This window comes from Phyllobates terribilis, unplaced genomic scaffold, assembly GCF_046119375.1.
Source record: "Phyllobates terribilis strain yellow unplaced genomic scaffold, ASM4611937v1 Scaffold_13__5_contigs__length_258822181, whole genome shotgun sequence".
Lineage (NCBI taxonomy): Eukaryota > Metazoa > Chordata > Amphibia > Anura > Dendrobatidae > Phyllobates > Phyllobates terribilis.
This window is the reverse complement of record NW_027362773.1, coordinates 130591723-130617349: the sequence shown is the minus strand read 5'-3', so window position 1 is coordinate 130617349 and position 25627 is coordinate 130591723. Positions and strand designations below refer to the sequence as shown.

At 43.2% G+C, this 25627-nt stretch overlaps 1 protein-coding gene across 1 annotated transcript in view; it reads left to right on the top strand.

The window, feature by feature from the left end:
• GATD1 (glutamine amidotransferase class 1 domain containing 1) overlaps nt 1–25627 on the top strand; it is a 31614-nt gene that overhangs the window by 1417 nt on the left and 4570 nt on the right. The window contains exons 2-7 of the mRNA XM_073658671.1: nt 250–326; nt 1314–1419; nt 9506–9613; nt 19601–19695; nt 20852–20945; nt 23384–23495. Of these exons, the coding sequence (XP_073514772.1) occupies nt 250–326; nt 1314–1419; nt 9506–9613; nt 19601–19695; nt 20852–20945; nt 23384–23495 (592 nt within the window). The remainder of the gene's footprint in view (nt 1–249; nt 327–1313; nt 1420–9505; nt 9614–19600; nt 19696–20851; nt 20946–23383; nt 23496–25627) is intronic.

The window sequence follows — 25627 nt, the reverse complement described above, 5'->3', positions numbered from 1 at the left end:
CAAGCCGAACTGTTTCCAGCATTACCAGGTTTTCCCATGTAAATCCATAGAAAGCAAAGCTCATTCCAGGAGTATTTGAAGCAGGTTTAGATATGGATTTAGGAGCAGAATCTGTTTCTATATCGTCATCACAATATAACTCCAGGTGCGCGGACCCTGACTTGTACAGGAACAGAGCAGTTTGTGGTGAATTGTGGTTTCCTTCCATCTGTGGGACTTGCAGGTGGTGACATTGTCTTTCCATTTCAGGGGTCTCGGCACAATCTTTCCTGCAGACCTTCAACCTTGCAAGTTCAGCCTTCAATCTGCAAGTGGCCTCCCCAGGGGTTTGTATTGTAATCGTGTACAATATTACTGCCTGAAAATGTCCCATAAATTGATGGCATATCGTCCTCTCCCACATGACCGGGGGAGGCGGTAATAATTAATATCGGACCTCAATAGAGGTGTTGGAAAGTTCCCGCATTAATAACTGGTATTTTTGGAGGGAAACTCGTCCTTTTACAGTGGCTGTAACATATTTGTGTCACTACTAATCCTATAATTCCGCAAAACGAATCTATCAATTAGGTAGGGGGCTCATCTGAAGAAGCAATGCATAGTTACAGTGAAAGCCTCATTATTCCTCGAGTACCTGTGTAAAGACATGTGCACACCTTGAGTATTTGCTGCGGATTATTCTGCTGCAAAAACTAGTGTTGGCAGGAAAGAGACTGCGTGAAATACGTGCGTTTTTTTATATGCGTTTTATTCCCATTCATTTGAATGGTTGAAAGAATTGACACCCTGCAGATTTGAGAAAACGCTTCAATGGTTCAAATCTGCAAGGAAAAAATAAATAAATAAATAGCATGTGCAGCAGATTTCTGAAATCTCATTCACTTTGCCGGTAATGTAAAACACTGTGTTTTCTCTGTGAAGAAAAAAAATGCAACTTGTGAACATCATGTTGACAGAGCAGCAGCTTCTCTTCCGCTCTGCTCTGTTGATGGGGCGTCACTGCCGATGTCATGCTGATTGACCGCCGGCTCCCTGCGGCCTAACTGCGGGGAGCCAACAGTCAGTCAGCATGATTTCATTCACACCCCAACAACATAGCTGCCTGGGAGAAGAAGAGCTGCTCTGTTGACATGGAGCAGCTGAATCACTGTCAGTGACTGCTGTGAGCCGGTGCCGGGTACAACAGGCAGGTAGTTAGCAACTACCTGCCTGTTAGCTCTCAGAACCATAATAAAAAAAAATAGTCTCTGATTACCCCTTTGATTTTTTTGCTTCTTTGTAGAATGACAGCTCTTTTTTTTTTTCTTCTTCAGGGAAAGGCTCTGGATTTTGTAGGTGTCAATGAAATAGACACAAGATGGTTCCAAGATTTCCAACTTAAGCCGTACGCCAATCCAGCCAGACTGGAGTCAATAGATGGTAAGATAAAGTGACAGGACCATGTGTAGTCTTACCCCAGTCCCTACGTCAGTCATCCAGGCTAGTGCCAATCCTTGTTGTGCTCCGAGGGTTTGCTGCTGACTTGCCAGCTTTGCTGTATAGATTGGGAAAGATATTGTATCATGAGGAGTCATCTCTTTGTCATTAGAGGGGGGTAAGGTAATGGCGGCACTACTGCACTGCTGGAGGTGTATAGGAGGCTGGATAATGGCCGTATACACAGATGCCGCTCTGTATACATCTTGATATATGCATAGAGACTAATGTCGGTGTGGGATTATTCCTGCACTGTTATCTGTTTTATTCCTGTAAATCAGTAAATTTAGTGCTTACTCCACTATCCTGATTTAAAACACATGCATGATCTGAGTGTGCCTATGTATGGAGGGGACAGACAGCTGTCGGCTAATGCCACGGCATGGATAACTCATCACAATACCGTATATGTTATGGCGTGATAACCTGTAGTGGTTATGACTTATATTAAAGCCATGATGAACCTTTTGCATCATCATATTTGTGCCTTTCATTGAAGGAATATGTCTGGAGTCATTCCCATCATACAAAAGACTCATGGTATAGCAATATGCAGTTGAAACCAGAAGTTTACATACACTATATAAAAAGACACATCTGCATGTTTTTCTCAATACCTGACATGAAATCAGAATAAACCTTTCCCGTTTTAGGTCAATTAGGATTACCATAATTTTTAATATTTGCCAAATGCCAGAATAATGAGAGAGAGAGAATGTTTTAAGGTATTTTTATTACTTACTGCAAAGTCACAAGTTTACATACATTTCATTAGTATTTGGTACCATTACCCTTAAACTCAATGACTTGGGTGAAATGTTTGGGATATCCTTCCACAAGCTTCTCACAATAGTTGTTCGGAATTTGGGTCCATTCCTGACAAAACTGGTGTAACTGATCCAGGTTTGCAGGTCGCCTTGCTCGCACCCGCCTTTTCAGCTTTGCCCATAAATGTTCAATAGGATTGAGATGAGGGCTTTGTGATGGCCACTCCAAAACATGGACTTTGTTATCCTTAAGCCACTTTGTTATCATTTTGGCAGTATGCTTCGGGTCATTGTCCATTTGGAAGATCCATTTCCACCCAAGCTTTAACTTCCTGGCTGATGTCTTGATATGTTGCTTCAGTATTGCCACAAAATCTTCTTTTCTCATGATGCCATCTATTTTGTGGAGTGCACCAGTCCCTCCTGTAGCAAAACAACCCCACAACATGATGCTGCCACCCCCGTGTTTCACAGTTGGGATGGTGTTCTTAGGCTTCCAAGCTTCTCCCTTTTTCTTCCAAACGTAACAATGGTCATTATGCCCAAAAAGTTTAATTTTAGTTTCATCAGACCACAGGACTTGTCTCCTAAAATTTATGTCTTTGTTCCTGTGTGCATTTGCAAGCATTAATCTGGCTTTTTTATATTTCTTTTGGAGCAATGGCTTCTTCGAGGCAGAGGGGCTTTCAGCCCATGTTGATACAGTACTCGTTTCACTGTGGGTGTTAGCATAATCTTACCAGCTTACGCCATTATCTTCACAAGGTCTTTTGCTTTTGTCCTTGGACTGATATACACATGTCGGACCAAAGCACGTTCATCTCTGGGACACAGAACCCGTCTCCTTCCTGAGCGGTATGATGGCTGGACATTCCCATCTTGTTTGTACAGATGAGCGAGGCACCTTCAGGTATCTTGAAATTGTACCCAAGGATGAGCCAGACTTGTGCAAGTCCACAATTCTCTTACTGATATCTTGGCTGATTTTCCCCTTCTCCCATGACAGCACCACCTGAGAGAGGGTATCCGCCCACCAAGGACAGGAACCTACTGAATAAAAAGGCGGTACCTCTCCTCCGCATCAGTTTTTGGTTCCTGTCCCTGATGGGAGCCTCACCAGGTGGTACCTCACGTACCTGGATTATGGACGGTGCGGCCTGGAGGCCGTGGAAGCAGCAGATGGTCCCTGTTCCCAGCCCGTCTGGCTGCTGCCCGGGTCTGCGTGTGGGGAGGAGGTGCTGTTTTTTTTTTGGATTCCTCCCCGCGTGCGCCGGGGCCTGCGGCCGGGTCTGCGCCTCGCAAAGATGAACTGAGCGCGCCGGCCGGCAGGTCTTCCGGGCTGCGCACGTGGGGGTCGCGTCGCACCCTGTGACGGAGCGCGCCGGAAGTCCGGGCTGCGCACGCGCGGGGTGCTGACGCACCCTATCACGGAGTGCGCCGGAAACCGGGTCTGCGCATGCGCGGGTGGGAAGCTGTCATCCCGCTGCAAGCGCGCCGGGTGCCGCTGGGCTGCGCACGCGCAGAGGCAGGTGGATCTGCGGGTAGCGCGCCAGCTGGCTAAAATTTAAAAAAAAAAAAAAGAGATTTGAGATGAGCACGCTGCCGGAAGGGGAGGAGCCTAAAGGAGGTGGAGCCCTACTGCTTTTAAGGATGGGGAGCAATCAGGATGGCGGTGTGTGCATCCCCGCCATGATGAATGAGGAACCGCAGTCACCTGGGCAGCAGCTGTCACCGCCACAGGAAGTACAGCAGCAGCCACAGCCATCAAAGCAGCGCAAGCAGCTCAAACAAATGGAACGGGAATCTTCCCATCGACAAAGTCACAGCAGTGAGGGGCGTACGAGTTCCGGCAAGACTGGTCAGAAAAGACTTCGTCAGTCCACCTCCGCCAGATGGGAGCCCTCATGTGAACGGCAACCACCGCCTCCGGTACCCTAGTCTGAACGGCAGTGTGGTGAGTGATCTTCGTGAAAGTCTCACCTTGAATAATGTGCTCTTCTCTCTCTCTCTCTTTTCCTCCTTCTTCTCCTTTTATTTCTTGGGGCAGGAGGCGAAGAAGTGTAGTGCTAAAAGTAAAAACAGGGAGTGTGCTTTATGCAAAATCGGTCTTCCCACCTCCTATGCCAAAAACCTATGCTCAGACTGTATTCAGAAAACCATTGCAGAGGAGTCCCCCAGATTTTCTTTAGAATTAAAGGATCTAATCCAGACAGAGGTCAGAGAGTCTTTAAGAGGCTTAACCTCACTCAAAAAGAAGAAGCGGAAACTAGTTTCTTCAGAATCAGAGGAATCAGTGGAGTCCCGTTTTACGAGAGAACTGCCTTCCTCCTCTAATCACTCCTCATCGTCTTCGGATGATGATGGGGGGGGCAGACCTTGTTTTTCGGTTGATAATACTGAGAGACTAGTTAAAGCCGTCAGAGGGACTATGGGTATTACCGATACCAAAGTGCCCAGAACAGTCCAGGATGTTATGTTCGGGGGCTTAGACCAAAGGAGGAGACGCTCATTCCCGGTCAATGACCGGATTAAATCTCTGATAGAAAGGGAATGGAAGAAACCGGAGAGGAAGGGTCAGCTGCCATCATCCTCCAAGCGGAGGTACCCCTTTGAGGATGAGGATGCGGCTAAATGGGACAAAACCCCTTAGATTGACGTGGCCATTTCAAAATCTTCAAAAAAATCCACTCTGCCCTTTGAGGATTTAGGAGCCTTAAAAGACCCGCTGGATAAAAAAGCGGAGTCCTTCCTTAAGCAAACCTGGGAGTCGTCAGCAGGGGCCCTTAAACCGGCAATAGCAGCGACCTGCACTGCTAGATCTATGATGATCTGGCTTCAACAATTGGAAGACCAGATCAGGGGGAATGTGTCCAGGGAGAAAATTCTATCAGACCTTCCTCTTGTGCAGGGAGCGGCTGCATTCCTGGCAGATGCATCGGCAGATTCAGTTAGGCTGGCTGCCCGGTCTGCAAACCTCTCTAATGCAGCCCCTAGGGCACTATGGCTCAAGAGCTGGCCAGGAGATGTGCAGTCAAAGTCTAAACTGTGCTCAATCCCTTGTGAGGGGGACTTCTTGTTCGGCAAAGGTCTAGATGACATCCTAGATAAAGCCGCAGACAAAAAACATGGATTTCCCACGGTGTCTGGTTCCCGATTTAACAGTTCCTTTCGGAAGAGAAAATACAGCCGCAGTAAAGCTCTCAGAGACCAAGGTAGCTGGAAAGACCGAAAGCCGTATAGCAGAGGCTTCATGTTTGGGGGTCCCTCCTCCGAGAATAAGAAAGCCCCTAAGTGACAGTTCCCCCAGGTGGGAGGAAGATTGTCCCACTTCCTGCCTGCCTGGAAGGAAATTTCATCCAATTCTTGGATCTTAGGGATAATCAGGAGGGGGCTCACATTAGAGTTCAAAAGCAGGCCCAAGAACACTGTCAAAATATCAGCCCCCAGGGGTTTAGCGGAACAGATAGCCTTACAGCAGGAAGTTCTCTCTCTGCTCATGAAAGGAGTTCTGGTGGAAACACCTGCACCCGAGCAAGGAAGAGGATTCTATTTGACTCTCTTCCTAATAAAGAAGCCGGACGGCTCCTTCAGGACCATTGCGAACTTAAAGAGACTGAACGACCATTTAATCTACAGGCCTTTCAAGATGGAAACAATAAAATCGGCCATAAAGATGTTATTTCCGGACTGTTTTATGTGCGTCCTCGATCTGAAGGACGCCTACTACCACGTCCCGATTTTGCCAGATCATCAACAGTTTCTAAGAGTAGCTGTACAATTCGGCAGGCACGTAAGGCATTTTCAGTTCGCAGCTCTTCCCTTTGGCATTTCCATGGCGCCGAGAACCAAAGAGGGTTCAGTCTTTCCTGGGTCTCATTCTGGACTCAGAAAACCAAACCTGTCTTCTGCCAGAGGAAAAGAAACTGAAGATCAGATCCCTAACATCTCAGGTTGTCAGCAATCCGACCATGACCCTGAGGAGTGCAATGTCTCTGTTGGGTACAATGACGTCTTGCATCCCGGCGGTTCAGTGGGCCCAGCACCATTCCAGATGTCTTCAACAGGAGATTCTGGCAGCGGACAGGCGGCTCAAAGGTCGCCTGAATGGGAAAATATCTCTTCCAGATGTTGTGATCAACTCCCTGGACTGGTGGACATCGCCGGTCAACCTATCTTTGGGGGTTCCTTGGACCTTCCAGGTGTCGGATACAATTACAACAGACGCAAGTGCGGAAGGTTGGGGAGCTCACCTAAGGGATCGTTCTGTACAAGGCCTCTGGTCGGACAGCGAGACAAGTCTCTCTTCCAACATGAAAGAGCTGTTGGCAGCCAGAAACGCGCTAAAAGAATTCAGTTCTGTTCTTCAGGGTCCTCACGTCAGGATAATGTCAGACAACAAATCAACAGTCGCCTACATCAATCATCAGGGGGGTACCAGGTCTCTCCCTCTGATGTTAATAGCGGATCAGATCTTCAGGTTTGCCGAGAGTCGGCTGGTTACGCTCTCGGCACTGCATATAAAAGGGGAAGAGAACATAAAGGCCGATTTCTTGAGTCGTCACATCTTGAAACAAGTAGAGTGGGAGTTGAATCCAGCCGTTTTTCAGCAGATTGTGGATCGGTGGGGACAGCCCCAGATAGATCTGTTTGCAAACAGACACAATCGGAAGACCGAAACCTTTTGCTCCCTGAATCCAAAAGAGGGGGCGTTTGCGGTGGACGCGCTGCAGATTCAGTGGAATTTCACTCTAGCTTATGCCTTTCCCCCTTTAGTACTGATCCCTACTATCCTGAGGAAGATCCGAGAGGAACGGGCGAAGGTTATATTGATCGCCCCGTTCTGGCCCAAGAGACCATGGTTCACTTGGATGAAGAGAATGTCCCAAGCAGATCCATGGGTTCTTCCGGACATCCCGGATCTCCTCAGGCAGGGCCCAGTCTGTCATCCCCAAAGAGCGGGCCTGCATTTGACGGCTTGGATTTTGAGAGGTCGCTATTGACGCAAAGGGGGTTTTCTCCGGATCTTGTTACTACCCTTCTAGCAAGTAGAAAGCCGATAACAACTAGAATCTATGGTAGAACCTGGGCTAAGTTCTTGTCTACCTCGGGTCAGTCTGCCAAAGGGAGGATTCCTATTGAGGCCATACTAGAATTCCTCCAGAAGGGGTTAAACATGGGACTAGCCACCAGTACTCTTAAAGTACAGGTATCGGCTCTGGGGACACTGTATAATTATGACTTGGCAGCAAATAGATGGATCATTAGATTTATTAAAGCCTGTCATAGATCCAGACCTATTCCTGTTCCAAGAATGCCTCCTTGGGACCTTAATTTAGTTCTGGAAGCATTAACCAAACCTCCCTTCGAGCCCTTAGAGAAGGTTTCAGAAAAAATCTTAACTTTAAAGACTGCGCTATTGGTGGCCCTGACATCAGCTCGTAGAGTCAGTGACTTACACGCACTATCCGTTAACCATCCATTCACTCAAGTATGTATGGATAGAGTAATCTTAAGACCAGACCCGGCCTATCTTCCAAAGGTAGCCTCCAAGTTCCATAGGACGCAAGTAATCACTCTCCCTTCCTTCTATCCTAATCCTAGGGATTCTGAGGAACATAAGCTTCACACCTTAGATGTTAAGAGGGTGTTAGTCCAGTATTTGGAAGTGACAAAAGCCTGGAGAAAGAGTGACGCTTTATTTATATCCTTTCAGGGGGCTAGGAAAGGACTTAAGGTTACAAGGGGGACCATAGCTAGATGGGTCAGGGATACTATTACCTTAGCCTACTCTTCTAGCAATCTGCCGGTTCCTGAGAACCTGAAGGCCCATTCCACCAGAGCGGTAGCTGCTTCCTGGGCTGAGAAGGCGGATGTGCCCATCGACATTATATGTAAGGCGGCAACTTGGTCATCCCCTGCTACATTTTACAAACATTACCGTCTTGACCTTTCCTCTTCTACTGATCTGTCCTTTGGTAGAAGGGTGTTGCAAGCGGTGATCCCTCCCTCTGGTATTTGATCTCTATAAATCTCTCAGGTGGTGCTGTCATGGGAGAAGGGGAAAAGATCCTAGTTACTTACCGGTAACGGGATTTTACAGAGCCCATGACAGCACCCTATTAATTCCCTCCCCTTTATCACTGTGGTGTGCACTTTTTTTAAGGTGTTTAGTACATATGTTGAGGTGGTGGTTATGTATTAACCTGTCTTCGGAGGCCCTCTCATGCTCTGAAACAAAAACTGATGCGGAGGAGAGGTACCGCCTTTTTATTCAGTAGGTTCCTGTCCTTGGTGGGCGGATACCCTCTCTCAGGTGGTGCTGTCATGGGCTCTGTAAAATCCCGTTACCGGTAAGTAACTAGGATCTTTTCTTTAGACTTTCCCATGATGCTACACAAAGAAGCAGTGTGTTTCAGGTGTGCATTAAAATACATCCACAGGTGTGTCTCTAATTAACTCAGATGTTGTCAGAAAAACTATCAGAAGCTTCCAAACACATGACATCATCTTATGGGCAGTCCAGAATTGTTCAAAGGCATAGTAATCTTAGTGTATGTAAACTTTTTACTTTGCATTAAGTAATAAAAATGCCTTAAAACATTCTCTCTCTCTCATTATTCTGGCAAATATTAAAAAAAATATGATAATCCTAATTGACCTAAAACGGGAAAGGCTTATTCTGATTTCATGTCAGATATTGAGAAAAACTTACATATGTGTCTTTTTATATAGTGTATGTAAACTTCTGGCTTCAACTGTATGTGTCTCCTGAAGGCTCCAATTCTAAAAAAAAAATCAACACGCCCTTATTCACACTGACATCACTTTGACACCAGGTAAGGTTTTAATACTAGAGGTTAGGACCATCCCGATTAGGGTCACTTTGACACTGGTGGGGTGGTTTTTATGCTTTTTTTTTTTTTAATCAAAAACTGTGTTTAGTAAGTACGCAATGTTATTTATATGGACTATTGCTTTTACTTATTCACTTACCAAAATGTACATATACCCTACTGTTTCTGTCTTAGGCTTTGTCTGTTTAATGGCCAGTGTGAACATGCTCCTATTTTGCATGCTCTCCAACTTATACTCCAGTTCATTTTTGTTGGTTAAATAAACCGTGCAGTATACGTTTTTTTACTCAAAGCCTCTGCATTGAAAAGCATATGGGTGGAAAAAAAAATCAATATAATATATGTATTTATATGAGTGTGTGGTAAGAGGGCCCTTTTTTTCTGTTAATTTTTTCTTTTCCTCCGTAGGTTCTCGTTATCATGCACTTTTAATCCCGCATTGTCCGGGGGCGATGACGGACTTGGCTAATAGCGGTTATCTGGCCAGAATCTTACAACACTTCAAAACAGAAAAAAGTAAGATGGGAAATGCGTAACGCGGTGAGGAATCAGTGCGGGATTTTAGTGTTTAGTGAGAGATCAGTGCTGAAAAATGGCTTCCTTAGGGCATGTGCACACCATGACTTTATCAGCCGGGTATGCTCTGTAACCTGCCTGAAAAGGCACTTAAAAAAATGCTAAAAAGAATGAGCACATGCATTGGTATGCCAAAACGACTGCCATCTTTTTGATCTTTGTTTCACCTCTCCAAGCTTCAAAAGCTGCAAAATAAGTGACCTGTCCATTCTTCAGTTGGCTTTCTCTTTGAAGCTTTTTACAATTGTGTATATATAATGTAAAAAACAAAATGCTGGCGGTAAGGCTGCCGCAAAGAGCAACATTAAAGATGCCAAATATACACTGTAGGAAAAACACCTTCCTCGTTCTCCTGAAGCGACTTCTGCTTGAAACACTCTATAGATATCCTGGCGTCTAAATGACGTTGTGTCGTCACCTCTTTATGGAGATGAGAGTGCCTGCTCATCGCCAAGCAGATCTAAAGATTTGGATTTTTGGAAATGCCTCTGTACCCGTGTTCGCCATTTTAAGGCCGAAATACGCATTAGATTAAAGTCTGCTGAACCTGTCGATATCTGTGGCATCAGCCAACGATCTAATGTTTATGGGGACCTCCCGATTCTCACCCTGTTTGGCTGGAGGCAATCTCCTGGCTCCCCTATAAACATTAACAGTGGCGTACCGCCAATAGCAGCAGACCACACGGCCGCTATGGGGCCTGTGAGTCAGGGGGCGGTGCCATTGCCTATATGCTGATACAGTTGAAAGCAATGATGGAAGAGGAAGCCATCGGCTGACTCTCCCACCTCCATCATTCTCACTCTGCGTCCGAGACCTGACGTCTCATCACAGCGGGCGCGATGATGTCACTACATTGCGCCCGTTGCGCTGAGACGTGCGGCGCTTCACACCACATGCTGCAGAGATCGGAGCGGCGGTGGAACGAGGAGAGGTGAGTATTTATTGATTTTTTTTTTTTTTTAAATCAATGAGAACATTGTGGAGCACATCATACTACATGGAGGACTATGTGGAGTGCATTATACTACACAGAGGACTATGTGGAGTGCATTATACTACACAGAGGACTATGTGGAGTGCATTATACTACACGGAGGACTATGTGGAGTACATTATACTACACGGAGGACTATGTGGAGTGCATTATATTACACGGAGGACTATGTGGAGTGCATTATACTACACGGAGGACTATGTGGAGTGCATTATACTACACGGAGGACTATGTGGAGTGCATTATACTACACGGAGGACTATGTGGAGTGCATTATACTACACGGAGGACTATGTGGAGTGCATTATACTACACGGAGGACTATGTGGAGTGCATTATACTACACGGAGGACTATGTGGAGTGCATTATACTACACGGAGGACCATGTAGGAGATTAGGTAGATAGAGAGAAGTGTAGAGTATTGTTTAATAAAGGAAACTACAAAACTTTTCACAAGTTTTCTGAAAGTACATTGATGATTTAAAGGGGTTGTCCCCTACTTGGAATGTTGCAGTCCCCCAAGTAAAGTAAAAGTTAAAAAAAAACAAAAAAAAAACACCTTTTTATAACCTCCCGCTCTGGCGCCAACCCAACAAAGTAAGTGCCGTGTCTACCAGCACTCACGTGAGCACTGCAGCCAATCAATGGGCTTTACTGGACTGCTTTACTCACGCTTCCCTCAGTCAATACATGGATGCCTAAAGGAAGTGTGAGTGCTGGGAATGGCGCAAGTGAGTATGAGGGATTTTTTTTTTATTTGGGCAACTACAGTAATTAAGAAGGAGATGTCCAAGTAGTGGACAATCCCTTTAACCCTTTCACGACATATGACGTACATTTACGTCATATGTCATGTCCCTGCCTTTGATGCGGGCTCGCATGCTGAGCCTGCATCTTTCCCCGCTTATGATGGCTGTCAAATCCTGCTGTCAGTCTACATGCGCCATTCTACGCGCCTGTGACGTGATGACGGGGCGCTGATGGGTTGTCATATGACAGTCGGGGGGGGGGGGGCGTCTGCTGATTACCCCTGTGCCTATCACTACAATCCTCCTGTGAATGCCGGCCTTAAACCAGGAGATCGTGATTTATGCTATATGTATCAGTGCTGATGCACTACTATATATAGAACAAGCGATTGGATAAACAAAACTTCAAGTCCCCTAAGGGGACTATTAAATACAGTGAAAAGTAAAAAAAAAAAATCTGAAAAAAATATATATATACTGTATATAAAAAAAAAATACACATATTTGGTATCGCTGGGTTCAGAAATGTCCGATCTATCTAAATATAAAGTAAATTAATCCAATCCGGAAACGGCGTAAACAAAATTAAAACAAAAATCAATACCCCAGAATTACATTTTTTGGCTGTCTTAACATTGTAATAAGATGCAATAACAGGCGATCAAAACATCGTATCTTACCCAAAATGATATCAATAAAACCGTCAGCTCAGGGTGCAAATAATAAGCCGTCACCCGGCCCCAGATCCCAAAAAATGGAAACAAAAGCAAAACTTTTTTTTTTTGTTAAAAATTTCCGTTTTTTTTTTTCTCTTGTTTTTTTTTATTTAAGTAAACTATACATGTTTAGTATCTGCGCACTTGTACTGACCTAGAGAATTATATTGCTCAGTTTTACCATGTAGTGAACATTTTTTTCAATGTCATCGCACTTGGATTTTTTTTCACCGTACACTGTGCTGTAGAATGAATGATGTACTTTTGAATGACAACTCGTCCCACAAAAAAAAAAAAAGCTGTCATACGGCTATATGGATGGAAAAATAAAAAAAAGTTATGGCTCTTGGAAGAAATGGAGGAAAAAAATGAAAATGCAAAAAAACGAAAAATGGCCCTGGGGTGAAGGAGTTAAATTGACATTGACTGATAGGGAGCTTCTTCTCCTTGGTGGCAGTTTCTTTGCTCTTGTCAGACATCGAATGTGTTTATATTTGATGTAAGGAGGCAGTGTTTTTGACTGTTTTGACACTGTAAGTTCTATGTACGGGGGGGTTTGTCATCACCTCTTCCCATTTATTACAAAGCTATATCACTACAGTTGTGACATCACCCTCTTCCTTTTATTGTACAGCCAAATCACAGCTATTTCACCCCTCTTATCAGTTATACAGCTGTACCACCATAACATTGCCAACTCTACTATTGATTATACAGCTACAGTATATCACTATTTATTTAATTCTTTTTTTAACGGTCTTCGACTTGATGGATGAACGCTCTGTATGAAGATCGATCTTGTGCAAGCTTGGTAGGTCCACCAGGGTCTTCTCCACCGTTTCTCCACGGGGTTTCTAGTCTTTCTCTTCTCCTTGTTCCTTCTATTCTTCCCACCATGATGTCCTTCTCCAATGATTGCTCTCATACACATTCATATGATGTGTAGAAACTAGGCAAGTCATAGCTTGGTGATCCAGGCTTCCAGTGACATGTCTGGATTCATTTGTTCCAAGATTGATTTGTTTGTTCTTCTTGCCATCCGTGGTATTGATAACCTCCTTCTCCAGCACCACATTTCTAAGGCGTTGATTCTTCTTCTGTCTTGTTTCTTTATCGTCCAGTTTTCGCATCCGTATGTTACCACAGAAAAGACCAATCTATCTACAAGCCGTGTCTTCTTCACCAGTGAAATGTTCCTCGATTTTGAAGATATTGTCCAGTGACTTCATTGTTGATTTGCCCATAGCTATTCTCATATTGACTTCCGGTGTCGTTGCTGCATCTTGAGTGATCATTGATCCGAGTAGGTTGAAGTCATTTACAACTTCCAGATTGTCGCCGTCCATCTCAAATGTGTCCCGGTCGTACCTGAGTCAATATCTTTGTCTTCTAAATGTGCAGGAGCAGTTACGGTAGTTGCAATGCAAAAGAAAAAAAAAAAAAAGGCAACAAAATTCTGCCAGCACAAATACGTAAAAATTATACTGTATACATGAATTTTGAATTGCCTTACTGCCAAATTTACTACACAGTACCTAGAAATGTGAGGTTCTTAGCACACAATTTGATCAAATTGTGCGAGTCCATCTGCCAACGACAAGGCGACCTCTTCAGATGGGTCCCTACACTAAAACTACACTAACTTGTATTAATAAAGCCCCTATGTCTAAAGCTGTTGATCCAAAAGAAGGCTATATTAATAGAATAGTTGTTAATACTAGCTGACTACCCTTGTTATGACAAATACTTCTCTATACCCGATTTATACTATTGTAACTAATTGTTATTATTATTAATGCTATGCCCCTGCCAATAATAAGGTCCCAAATGCTTACTTTGCTAGATCAAACCTTCTGTTATAACTACTATTATTACTTTTGCATTTTTATTTCTGCTGTTTTTTTTTTTTTACTAAAATTACTACTTTTCTGTTTTTCCTACTAATATTAATATGCTGCTATAATAGTTTTATACCACTCTTATTATAACTATTATTTTTTTGTATAGTTGCCTCTAAGTAATCGCCGTATATGATGTTATTGGCTGAGAGGTCTCAGCATGATTGTGCAGATGATGTTCTTCTTTCCTCTCAAATACTGGTTGATATATTGGCAGATATGGCAGTGCGTGGTCCTGGTGCTTCTTCTTCTAGTGCTTCTTCTTCTGGTGCCGATCTTAATTCTGATGTTGATATCTTTTTTTCTTCCTTTCTTCTTTCTGGATTTCCTCTTCTTCATCCAGGTTCATACACAGTTCTTAAGCCATCATTGTCCTTGCTTCTGGATCTTCCGGGATGGTATAGGTTGTTCTTCATATTCATGCCTTGGTGCATATTTCTTCTGGCCTTTTGGGCTGGTCGGCATGAAGAGAGCAGATTACTAACTTAATGTAATTAAACATTCCTATAATACATCCCTTTGTCTTTAAAATTAAAGGCCGCAGTATAATCGTCTTCTCACTAACCTCCATCTTGTAGAGGGGTGACAGGAGAAGCTTCATACATAAGGCCAGTCTTCTTGGTCATACATAAGGCCAGTCTTCTTGGTCATACATAAGGCCAGTCTTCTTGGTCATACATAAGGCCAGTCTTCTTGGTCATACATAAGGCCAGTCTTCTTGGTCATACATAAGGCCAGTCTTCTTGGTCATACATAAGGCCAGTCTTCTTGGTCATACATAAGGCCAGTCTTCTTGGTCATACATAAGGCCAGTCTTCTTGGTCATACATAAGGCCAGTCTTCTTGGTCATACATAAGGCCAGTCTTCTTGGTCATACATAAGGCCAGTCTTCTTGGCGTCTTCTCCGGTGTGATATTAACTGAAGAGAAAAGTACCAGATATAAGGATCAACCATAACCATACAATGAGGATGTGACAGAGCGGCACTACTGATCGCCATATTGCTAACTATCCCGCTAAGTACTAGGAGGGGAAATGTCCGTGAAAAGAAGCTAGAAAAATTATTTTTTTGTATATGCAAGATGCTAACATTCTGTAGCCTTCATGGACAGCAGTTTGATTCCCCGCTCTACCTATGAGGCTTATGTTATGTTCAGACCTGCACCTCTGTTGGGGATCAGTTAAGCTTTCTCGTATTTTTTTGGTGCAAAAATCTACAGTGTTATATTTACCCCCCCAAAAAAATTTACTGGAAACCTGAAACATCCCAAAGATAAAGAAACGTAAAGCTGTCGGGAGCCATCTGACCACAGTGCAGAGAATGGTCAGCTAGCAATGGGAGGAATCTTATCTGATCCAACGCCGGCTGAAGGTCCTGTCCACATGGTCTCCGCTGTAGTCTTCACTCATGTCAAAATCCTATAAAATAGCAGGAATAGTCAGAATAGGTTTTGGGTACTTGGTTGCAGGTTCTGTTCCCTATAGAGGACTGAGCTGTTGTTAAATATTGGATCCATCCAGATGGAAGATGTGACAAGTGGTGATGACTGAGTACCAGCTGCAAGCTCCTTATCATGTAGATGTCTCTTCAGTGTTGGACCGTGGCGCCAAGGGCCCACCAGTAACCAACTCTAGGGTCCCACTTATCAGCTATATGCAAATGTGACATTATTCTCAGTCACAAATGTATATAACAAAGAACTGGGTGGTAAATCAGGAAGATGCTGCCTTTGTCTGTACATATTGATTCACTTATATTTTTCCAAGTACTGCTCATATAAGAGGGAGGTGGCCCACTGGAGGATTCTCCTGTTCTCCTGTGGGCCAGTCCAAGCCTGAGTCTCTATGTGAAGTATTTGGGCCAATACTAACAATTAGTAACATGACATCTTGGTTTATTCTGTATGGACATGTGATGAGACAAATCAGCTGTCACTTATATTTTATTACAGGTTTATAGCTGATATATCGCTGTACGGCCGGTGTCCATCTTCACTCTCCTCTGAGATAGAGCAGCCTGAGAATAACGGACTTTTTTTTCTTTTTCAAATTGAAATCCAGCAATCCTATTGGCTGTTTATTGTCATGGTGACAGATGTCACTGATAACTTAAAGGGACATGGCGGTATTATTGCACTACAGTGAATTCTGCTATATATTTCTTATAATACTGGATACATGAACTTATAGAGAGAGAATTTGTAGATAGACTGATAAAAAGACGATAATAATGAGAGGGATACAGGGATGTAACCAAGGTCTGATTAATCAAAATAATTCCCCTTCCCCAATAAAAGATGACCTTTATTTGACATGCTCATATCTAGGCATCATGACTCCAAGAAACTTCTCTGGACTATCCTAAAATGCCCCCTGATGAGCAAATATCAAGGATGGGGAAACGCGTCAAGGTCGTTGTGAACTGGTAGCTCTGAGGTCCTTTATTAACTGACATTTATCCCATACGTTTGTGCGGTGTTATGCTGCTGCTCATATGACCTAGCAGGGGTTATCTGTCTCAATTAGGTATTATTATACCCCCTTTTTTGCTTTAAGCACTATTTGTGCCTTACTGTGATATTATCATGTATTAATAATTTTTGCACTGTCACTTTTTTATATGGTATCTTTCTGTTGTCCTTCTTGGGTGGTATTTTGTGCACGCTGTAGGGTTTGATCACTAACCATATGACCCTGCTTGTTCTGCTGCATAAACACAGCGCAGTACCTATATGTGATCTATGTGTCTTATCTACATCAGATCACCTAGTATCTACCTTGGATAGTCAATTTGTCTATATCTATGGATGTTTTGTCTTCTTCTTTTCTTGAGAATTCATCCAGATTAGGGGTGATTTTTGAACACAGGGCTCCCTAGGGTTTCCTAGGGCTAGATGACGGTGAGCGGGAGTGCCAATGTTGCGTGGGGTGTCTAGGGTGACAACTTTCACTGGCAGGTAGGGCTATTTAGAGGGCATTGTCTCAGGAAAGTATCAGGTCCCTTCATTACCATGTCCCCTGACCTCTCTAGTCCTGTAGGTCATTTGGCATAATTATGGAGATTCAGAGTAGACACAATAGTCATACAGCACATCATATACTAGTAAGCTAGGAACAAAAAGGAATTACCAGGTTGCTCCAATATGTAAGAATAATGGGGGGTTGAGTATTCCTATAAACTATAGACCCAGGAGCATGCAAGAAACGGAGTAACCATGAACCACCAAATACCATAAAACAATACTTATTAGAACCTATTAAATCTTTTTTTTTTTTACAAAACGTATATATGAGGTCTAATCAGGAGGAAAAGAAACATGTAGTATAATGCACCCCACATAGTCCTCCATGTAGTATAATGCACCCCACATAGTCCTCCATGTAGTATAAAGCACCCCACAGTCCTCCATGTAGTATAATGCACCCCACATAGTCCTCCATGAAGTATAATGCACCCCACATAGTCCTGCATGTAGTATAATGCACCCCACATAGTCCTCAATGTGGTATAATAATGCACCCCACATAGTCCTCCATGTGGTATAATAGTGCACCCCACATAATCCTACATGTGGTATAATAATGCACCCCACATAGTCGTCCATGTGGTATAATAATGCACCCCACATAGTGGTCCATGTGGTATAATAATGCACCCCACATAGTCCTCCATGTGGTATAATAATGCACCCCACATAGTCCTCCATGTGGTATAATAATGCACCACACATAGTCCTCCATGTGGTATAATAATGCACCCCACATAGTCCTCCATGTGGTATAATAATGCACCCCACATAGTCCCCCATGTGGTATAATAATGCACCCCACATAGTCCTCCATGTGGTATAGTAATGCACCCCACATAGTCCTCCATGTGGTATAATAATGCACCCCACATAGTCCTCCATGTGGTATAGTAATGCACCCCACATAGTCCTCCATGTGGTATAGTAATGCACCCCACATAGTCTTCCATGTGGTATAGTAATGCACCCCACATAGTCCTCCATGTGGTATAGTAATGCACTCCACGTTATACTGATGGAGGACTATCAATAAATAGTATCACCCTGGGGAATTCTGTCAGTTGTGCATATTTCAAAGTGAAGAAACTATGAGGGCTACAATATACAAAGTCTTAGAAGATAGTTAATACACATACTTCCAATAACATCAGAATATACCCATAGTTATACATATCAGACAGGGACTATAATAGTCAAAAGCACAATGCGTTGCTTACCCATGGTGCATAAGATAGTATCTCTTCACACTGTCCCGACTCGCGTTTCGCCTTATTGCTTTCTCAAGGGGAGATGTGTTGTAATTCCCTGCATAGCGGATAGGAGCATCACTGTGCAGATAAACTTTATGAAGGACCAGTATCCCATTTGTTCTAAGGATTTGTGCGGGTCCCAGAAATTGATTTCTAGCAATATGTCATCGTTTACCAAAAACCCTTTAACTGCTTATATTTCATTTTATTTTGTGTGGCTTTGATATCTTATCTTATTATCTAGTTGGATCACTCAAGTGAGTGAGTACAAGGCAAACATAAACTGAACTGTTACTGTGAAATATCTTAAAGGGTTCTTTAAAGACAGGCTACCAATATGGATTCCTGATGGCCATTAACATCTTAGCACTACAGGAGCCATTATTTTGTATGGAGGACTATGTGGGGCCCATTATTCTGTATGGAGGACTATGTGGGGCCTATTATTCTGTATGGAGGACTATGCGGGGCCCATTGTGCTGTGTGGGGATCACTGTTGGGGCATCATACTGTGTCACCATAGTTTACAGGCGGAGTTGAGGGGGGGGGGGGGTCAGTAGGGTCATGATACCGTGAATGTGGAGGAATTAATTGTGGGGGTATCTTACTGTGTTTAGGGGACATATTTTTGGCGTCATACTTTATGGGGGCAATGAAAGGGCAATTCAATCTAGGGGCTTCAATAGGAGGAAAAGGGCTGCAAAGTTGTGAGATATGCTCTTCTGTGACCTCACCAAATATTAAGTTGTTGCTTTTTTGTTTGGGAGGGGGGGCCCCAAGCAGAACTTCTGCTATGGGTCCCTATGATTTCTATGTGCACCCCTGCACATGCATTCTCTGCTCCTATGTTCTCTATGAGAGAGTCTTCTCTGGTGGCAGTTTATCTAGAGAAAGAACACAAGGATTAGCTGCTGAAATTCCGCAGGCCGGATCCTTCTCTTCCCCGACCCTTTCACTGTCATCATCTGTACTCCAGATGAGTACGTCCTTATCTCAATGCAGCTGAAGGCAGCAGGGAATAGACAGGGGAAATGAAGGGGTTTGGAAGACACTTGCATGCAATTTTTATTTTTTTTTTACAGGAATGAAGACAAAGTTTTATAACTTTCCATGAAGGACAAAATAAAATTTTTTATAAGATTTTTTTTTGCTAAGATTTAAGGGGATGGAATTACCCAAGCATTTCTATTAGAAAAGCAAAAATGTTCCTTTTTTATTTTCGGATGTGATTCCTGTGAATTCCTCTTTAAAGGTTACTTTACTAATTTATGTTCTTTCCTTGCAGAACCCATTTGTGCCATTGGGCACGGAGTGACTGCCCTATGCTGCGTGACCAATGAGGATAAATCCTGGGCTTTTCAGGACTACAGTCTGACCGGGGTGAGAATAACGCTGTGACATCCCTGTGTACGCCGGCTGGAGACCATTGTGGGATCTGTAATTGTGTCCTTGTTACTTTGTTGCCTAAAATCTGATATTACTGAAATATCGCCGTATTTAACATGAACACGTTTGAACCCACTCACATTTAGTTACTGTCATTTATTCATGTTGTACCAGTGTGTAACACCCATCGTGGTCGCTAAAATCATCTGACACCATTATCTCTATAACTTCTAGAATAAATGACGGCGTTTGAGCAAGTCCCTGATAATACTTTCATCCTCTCGTATACATTGATTGACAGTCCTTGCCAAATGAAGAACATCAGACACGTAGCCGTTATTGAATATATTACTTTTATTTAAAAAAAAATAAAATCGAAATCCGTATTTTCAATGAAATTTCAAATAAACACTAAAAGTACCGTAACTTTTATCACCTTTGTTTTATACCAAATATCTCAAATTGCATCACTATAAAGAGCCAGTATAGAATATGAAATGCGGTAACTATGTAATATTCACGCTCACAGAAAATAAAACTTGATTTAAATGTGTGTTTATAGGGGATGTTCACCTTCGAGACATTTTTTCTACTTGAATGTAATTGGAGCTAAAAATAATTTTTATTAAAAATTTTGCACCGTTCGCCTTCTTTAGTCTCTGCGTGGCTGCAGAATGAGTTAACTGAGAATCCATCAGTAGGCCCACTATGACGGTTTGATAAGGTGTTGGTAACTCTTACCTGTCTTTTTCTGAGTTCCTCTGCTGATTTATGGCCACAGACCCCAATCATAGTTGAATGTGCAGGGCTACAAAGAGCCAGTCAAAGCCAAATCATGCAAAATTTTTAATGAAACCCAATGGTAAAAATGATTTTTAGCCCAAAATACATGCAACAACCTAATTAAGGTTTTTAAATGCACCTTTCCTTCTGTTCTTTTCAAAGCAGAACACAGAAAAACTGGCAGTGCCAAATATTAACCCATGATTTCGCCCAAAAAATCTTTTGGCATTTATCATAGCCAGTATTGAGGCCCACACCTCGCCATATTCTGGCTAGTAGCCCTGTCTTACATCACTGGGGCTGAGCTATCAATATGGTGGTTACTGCCTATGAAATTGTGAGGCTGACCCTTCTGCTCCTTCCTCAGCCCTCTGTGTATGAGCTGGTCCGTCACCCAGACTTTGCCAGCTTGCCGCTCATCCTTGAAGACTTTGCTAAAGACTCGGGGGCAACATTTAGTGGTAAGTATTGGTAACCGGGGGTCTCACCTTTGGCTGCTGTCTGTAAAGTCCCCCGATATACCTGAGATTAAAGTAACAAAGATTGTGGGGAGCAAAATGTATAGATTTTATAGTGTATTGTATGGCACAATCAGGGGTCACCTGAAGATAGTGAAGTTTATTGCCTCTTCCCTTTTTTCCCCACAGTATTCACAGCAATATCTTACTCCTCACTTTTCCCCACCGTAGTCACTGCAGTGCTTCTGCCTGCCCATAGTTGTACCTTGTATCTCCCTTTTCCCCACAGTCATCACAGCAAGGCTTCCCATGCCCACAGTAGTCACACACATACCTTGCCACTCTCCATTTCCCACAGTAGTCACAGCAGTGCTTCTCCTGCCCACAATAGTCACTGCAGTACCTTACCACTATGTTTCCCCCATAGTAGTCACTGCAGTACCTTACCACTGTTTCCTCCACAGTAGTCATTGCAGTACATTACCACTATGTTTCCCCCACAGTAGTCATTGCAGTACATTACCACTATGTTTCCCCCCACAGTAGTCATTGCAGTACATTACCACTATGTTTCCCCCCACAGTAGTCATTGCAGTACATTACCACTATGTTTCCCCCTACAGTAGTCATTGCAGTACCTTACCACTAGGTTTCCCCCTACAGTAGTCATTGCAGTACCTTACCACTAGGTTTCCCCCTACAGTAGTCACTGCAGTACCTTACCACTAGGTTTCCCCCTACAGTAGTCACTGCAGTACCTTACCACTAGGTTTCCCCCTACAGTAGTCATTGCTGTACCTTACCACTAGGTTTCCCCCACAGTATTCATTGCAGTACCTTATCATTGTTTCCCCCACAGTAGTCACTGCAGTACCTTACCACTAGGTTTCCCCCACAGTAGTCACTGCAGTACCTTACCACTAGGTTTCCCCCACAGTAGTCACTGCAGTACCTTACCACTAGGTTTCCCCCACAGTAGTCACTGCAGTACCTTACCACTAGGTTTCCCCCACAGTAGTCAGAGAAGTACTTTGCTTTTCACTTATATTGTACAATTCCCCTTATGCCAAACAGCAGTCATAAAATTGCCTTATTGTAACCCCGATATTCGGTGCAGCAGCGCCTTTCTCCTCCTTTTTCCCCCATATCGGATACGTTCCATACACCCTCTCCACCCCAACCTCACAGTGGTCACAGCAGAAGTTTATGTCCCCCCTTTCACATTATATTCACCTCTTAATACACTTTTATGTGCGCCCCCTGTTGGTAGGAAGTTACATGTGAGTTGCCCATTCTTTTATTTTTTCATGTAGATTCCACTTCCTGAATTCATCTCCACATCAGAGATTGATGGCAGCATTGATGCCATGTTTTCTTATGTGGCGGCTGCCATGTGCTCTTGCTTTCTGACTGAATTAGCCCCTGGCAGCCTCTGCTGGACAATGATGATGTCAGTGATGACGATGATGCGGTCGGCGACAGCCCGGCTCTTTGATTTTGGCAGTGGGTGGAATCACCCAGCAGTCACACAATAGATCTAGGCGGAAAACCAAGTCTCCAGGGCCAATTTTCTAATTGTCGGTGATCTGGTGGCAGCTTTTTGCTCCTGTTTTGGGTCACCCTCTTAGTTTTAAGACTCTTAGGGCAGGGGCACACGTGCGATTTTGTTATCTGAGAAAATCTGATAAATTTTGCAAATGACACTCAGATCACACTAAGATATCACTCTGATCAGAGTGCAGTCTGATGGTTTCCACGGACTCATTGACTTGCATGGTCGAATACGACCTGAATATTGGATCAAACTCGGACATGCTGCAATTTCTTTTCTTAGACAATCTCTGTTCGAGGAAAGAAATCGGACATGTGCTCAGTTCCATAGATTAACATTGGTCCTATGTTTTGTCAGATCACACTAGGTCCAAAAACACGCTCGTCTCCATCTGCCTTTATAATGTTTTTTTTTTTATTATACTAAGAAAACAATTATTCTAGTCATTTTCATGAAGTGAACCTGTCTGCTGTTTCCTGCTGCTGGCACCTTTAAATCTAGATATGGTCCTTCATTATCCTGTGAAATGTTGCGGTGTTTTAGAGAAAGCATGGCTGAAAAAACGAGGTGGACATGGGAAGAAGGAGGTCTTCTTGTGCCGCTCGCTCCAACTTCTCTCCGACGAGCTCCGCTTGATTGACAGGTCTCTCTTTAGTTGCCTCAGCGGAGGCAGGGTGGGGAGAAGCCAGAGGGACCTGCCCCGCAGACTTTCTCCCCCCCCCGCTCCCTATGCTTCACTTATTTCTTAAGCTGTGTTGTTGGGCTGCAACATTTCAGAATAAAACATGGCTGATCACTATAAGGGGATGTTAGGGGACTATAAAGGTAATAACGTCAGTTAATGAACTGAATAATATTGAATATCTTTCATCGTTTTGTCCGTTTTTAGCCAGTGAGCCGGACGCCGTTCACATGGTCTTGGACAGACATTTGATCACGGGACAAAATGAAAACTCCACAATGGCGGCCGTTCAGAATCTAATCCTGCTCTGTAATGGAAGGTTAGTGCCAACTCTCGTCACCTCATCCAGAGGCTGAACATTGTGTTCTCTGATTTTAGGATTGCACCACAGTATCCAGAAGCCTCCAGCGCAGTCCAGCTGCTCTACAGTCATGGCCAAGAGTGTTGAGACTGAGACAAAGTTTTGCTACTTCGGTGTTTTAAGACCTTTTTGTCGGATGTTTCTCTGGTTACTGATGTAACATTTGTAAGTTTTTAAACTTTTATTAAGTTTATGCAGTGAGTCAATATTTACACCCTTAAATTTCAAGACTTCTACCTCTTGCCCTGGGGGCTGGATATCAACTTCTGGGCCAAATTCTCACTGATGACCCATTCTTGTCTAATCAGTGCTGGGAGTTTATCACAATTTCTAAGGTTTTGTCCTCCACCCTTCTTTTTGAGAATTGACCACAGCTTCTCAATGGGATTGACATCTGAGGAGTGTCCAGGATTTGGCCCAGAAGCTGACATCCAGCTGCCAGTACAAGGGGTAGAAATCTTGAAAAATAAGGGTCAGTGGTGTAAATGTTACATAGTTGTATAGGTTTAAAAAAGATCAAGTTCAACCTTTCTCCACCAATTCATTGCCTAAAAATTAATAAAAGTTTAAAAACTTATGAAATTGTTTATAATTGCAGTAACCATAAAAACATCTGACCAAAAAAGCTAAAAACACTCAAGCAGCAAAACTTTGTGAAAACCAAAAACTTGTGTTGGCCTGAAAACTTTTGGCCATGACTGTGCAGTAGCAATACAAGCGGAATGAATAGGAAGAAGCAAAGCAATCAGGTTATGAAGAGTCCATCTAGTCCTTTAGGCTATGTGCACATGATGTGGATTTGGTGCGTTTTTTTTGTGCTTTTTTTTTTTTTTTTCGTGCGGAAATGCAGCAGAAACGCATTGCACATCTTATCCCATGACTTCCTATGATATTTTGCAAGTTCTGTGCACATAGTCAGGATTTTTTCTGCGCGGATTTTAGGTGCGGAAAAAAAAACGCAGCATGACCATTTCTTATGCTTTTCCGCATGCTGATTTGCCTATACAATGCATTGGAAAAACGCATGGCAAATCCGCAAGTAAAAAAGCGCTTCAAAAACGTGTGTAAAAATCTCACGCGTTTTTTCTGACATGCAGAAATGCTCCGGAAAATTTCTGCTTCATTTCTGCATTGTGGGCACATAGCCTTACATTGTCGCTGGCAGCAGATCCCATTTACACGGGTGGATGTGATACCGACCAATGATAATGTTAAGGTAAAAAACACAATTGTGATAATCAAATTACTGTATCCTTTATCTTTCATTTGCTAACCATTATCATGAACAGTTATTTGGGCAATCATCACCACCCCCCACTCCCAGGAAAAGATCTTATGGCCTGTTTTACAGCTGTCCATAGTCAGTAGCCAACTAAACATTTGAAGGATGCTGGGTAAGGAACATCTAATTGGAAGAGTGTGTCAAGTGGGGTACCACAAGTCTCTGTCCTGGCCCCTGTGTTGTTCAACATTTTTATAAATGATCTAGATAAAAGGAACTGAAGGTAAACTAATCAAATTTTCTGACGATGCAAAGCTAGGAGGAATAGCCAACACTAGAAGGCAGAGAAAGGATTCAGAACGATCTGGATAAGCTTGAACAATGAGCAGCGACTAATAGAATGGTATTTAACAGAGAAATGCAAGATTCTACATCTGTGCAAGAAAAACAAAAATGACATCTACTGAATGGGAGGAATAGAACTAAGCAACAGCACGTGTGAAAAAGACTTGGGTATACTAATAGATCACAGACTGCACATGAGTCAACAGTGTGATGCAGCAGCAATAAAAAGGCAAACAGTTCTGTGATGTATTAAGAGAAGCAAAGAGTCTAGATCACGAGAAGTAATTATCCCCCTCTACTCCTCCTTGGTCTTACCTCATCTGGAATACTGTGTCCAGTTCTTGGCTCCACATTGTTAAAAAAAAGACATTGAAAACCTGGAGCAAGTTCAGAGAAGAACTACCAGGATGGTGAGCGGACTGCAAACTATGTCCTACGAGAAACGGTTAAAGGATTTGGGAATGTTTAGCTTGCAAAAAAGAAGACTGAGAGGAGACTTAATAGCTGTCTACAAATATCTGAA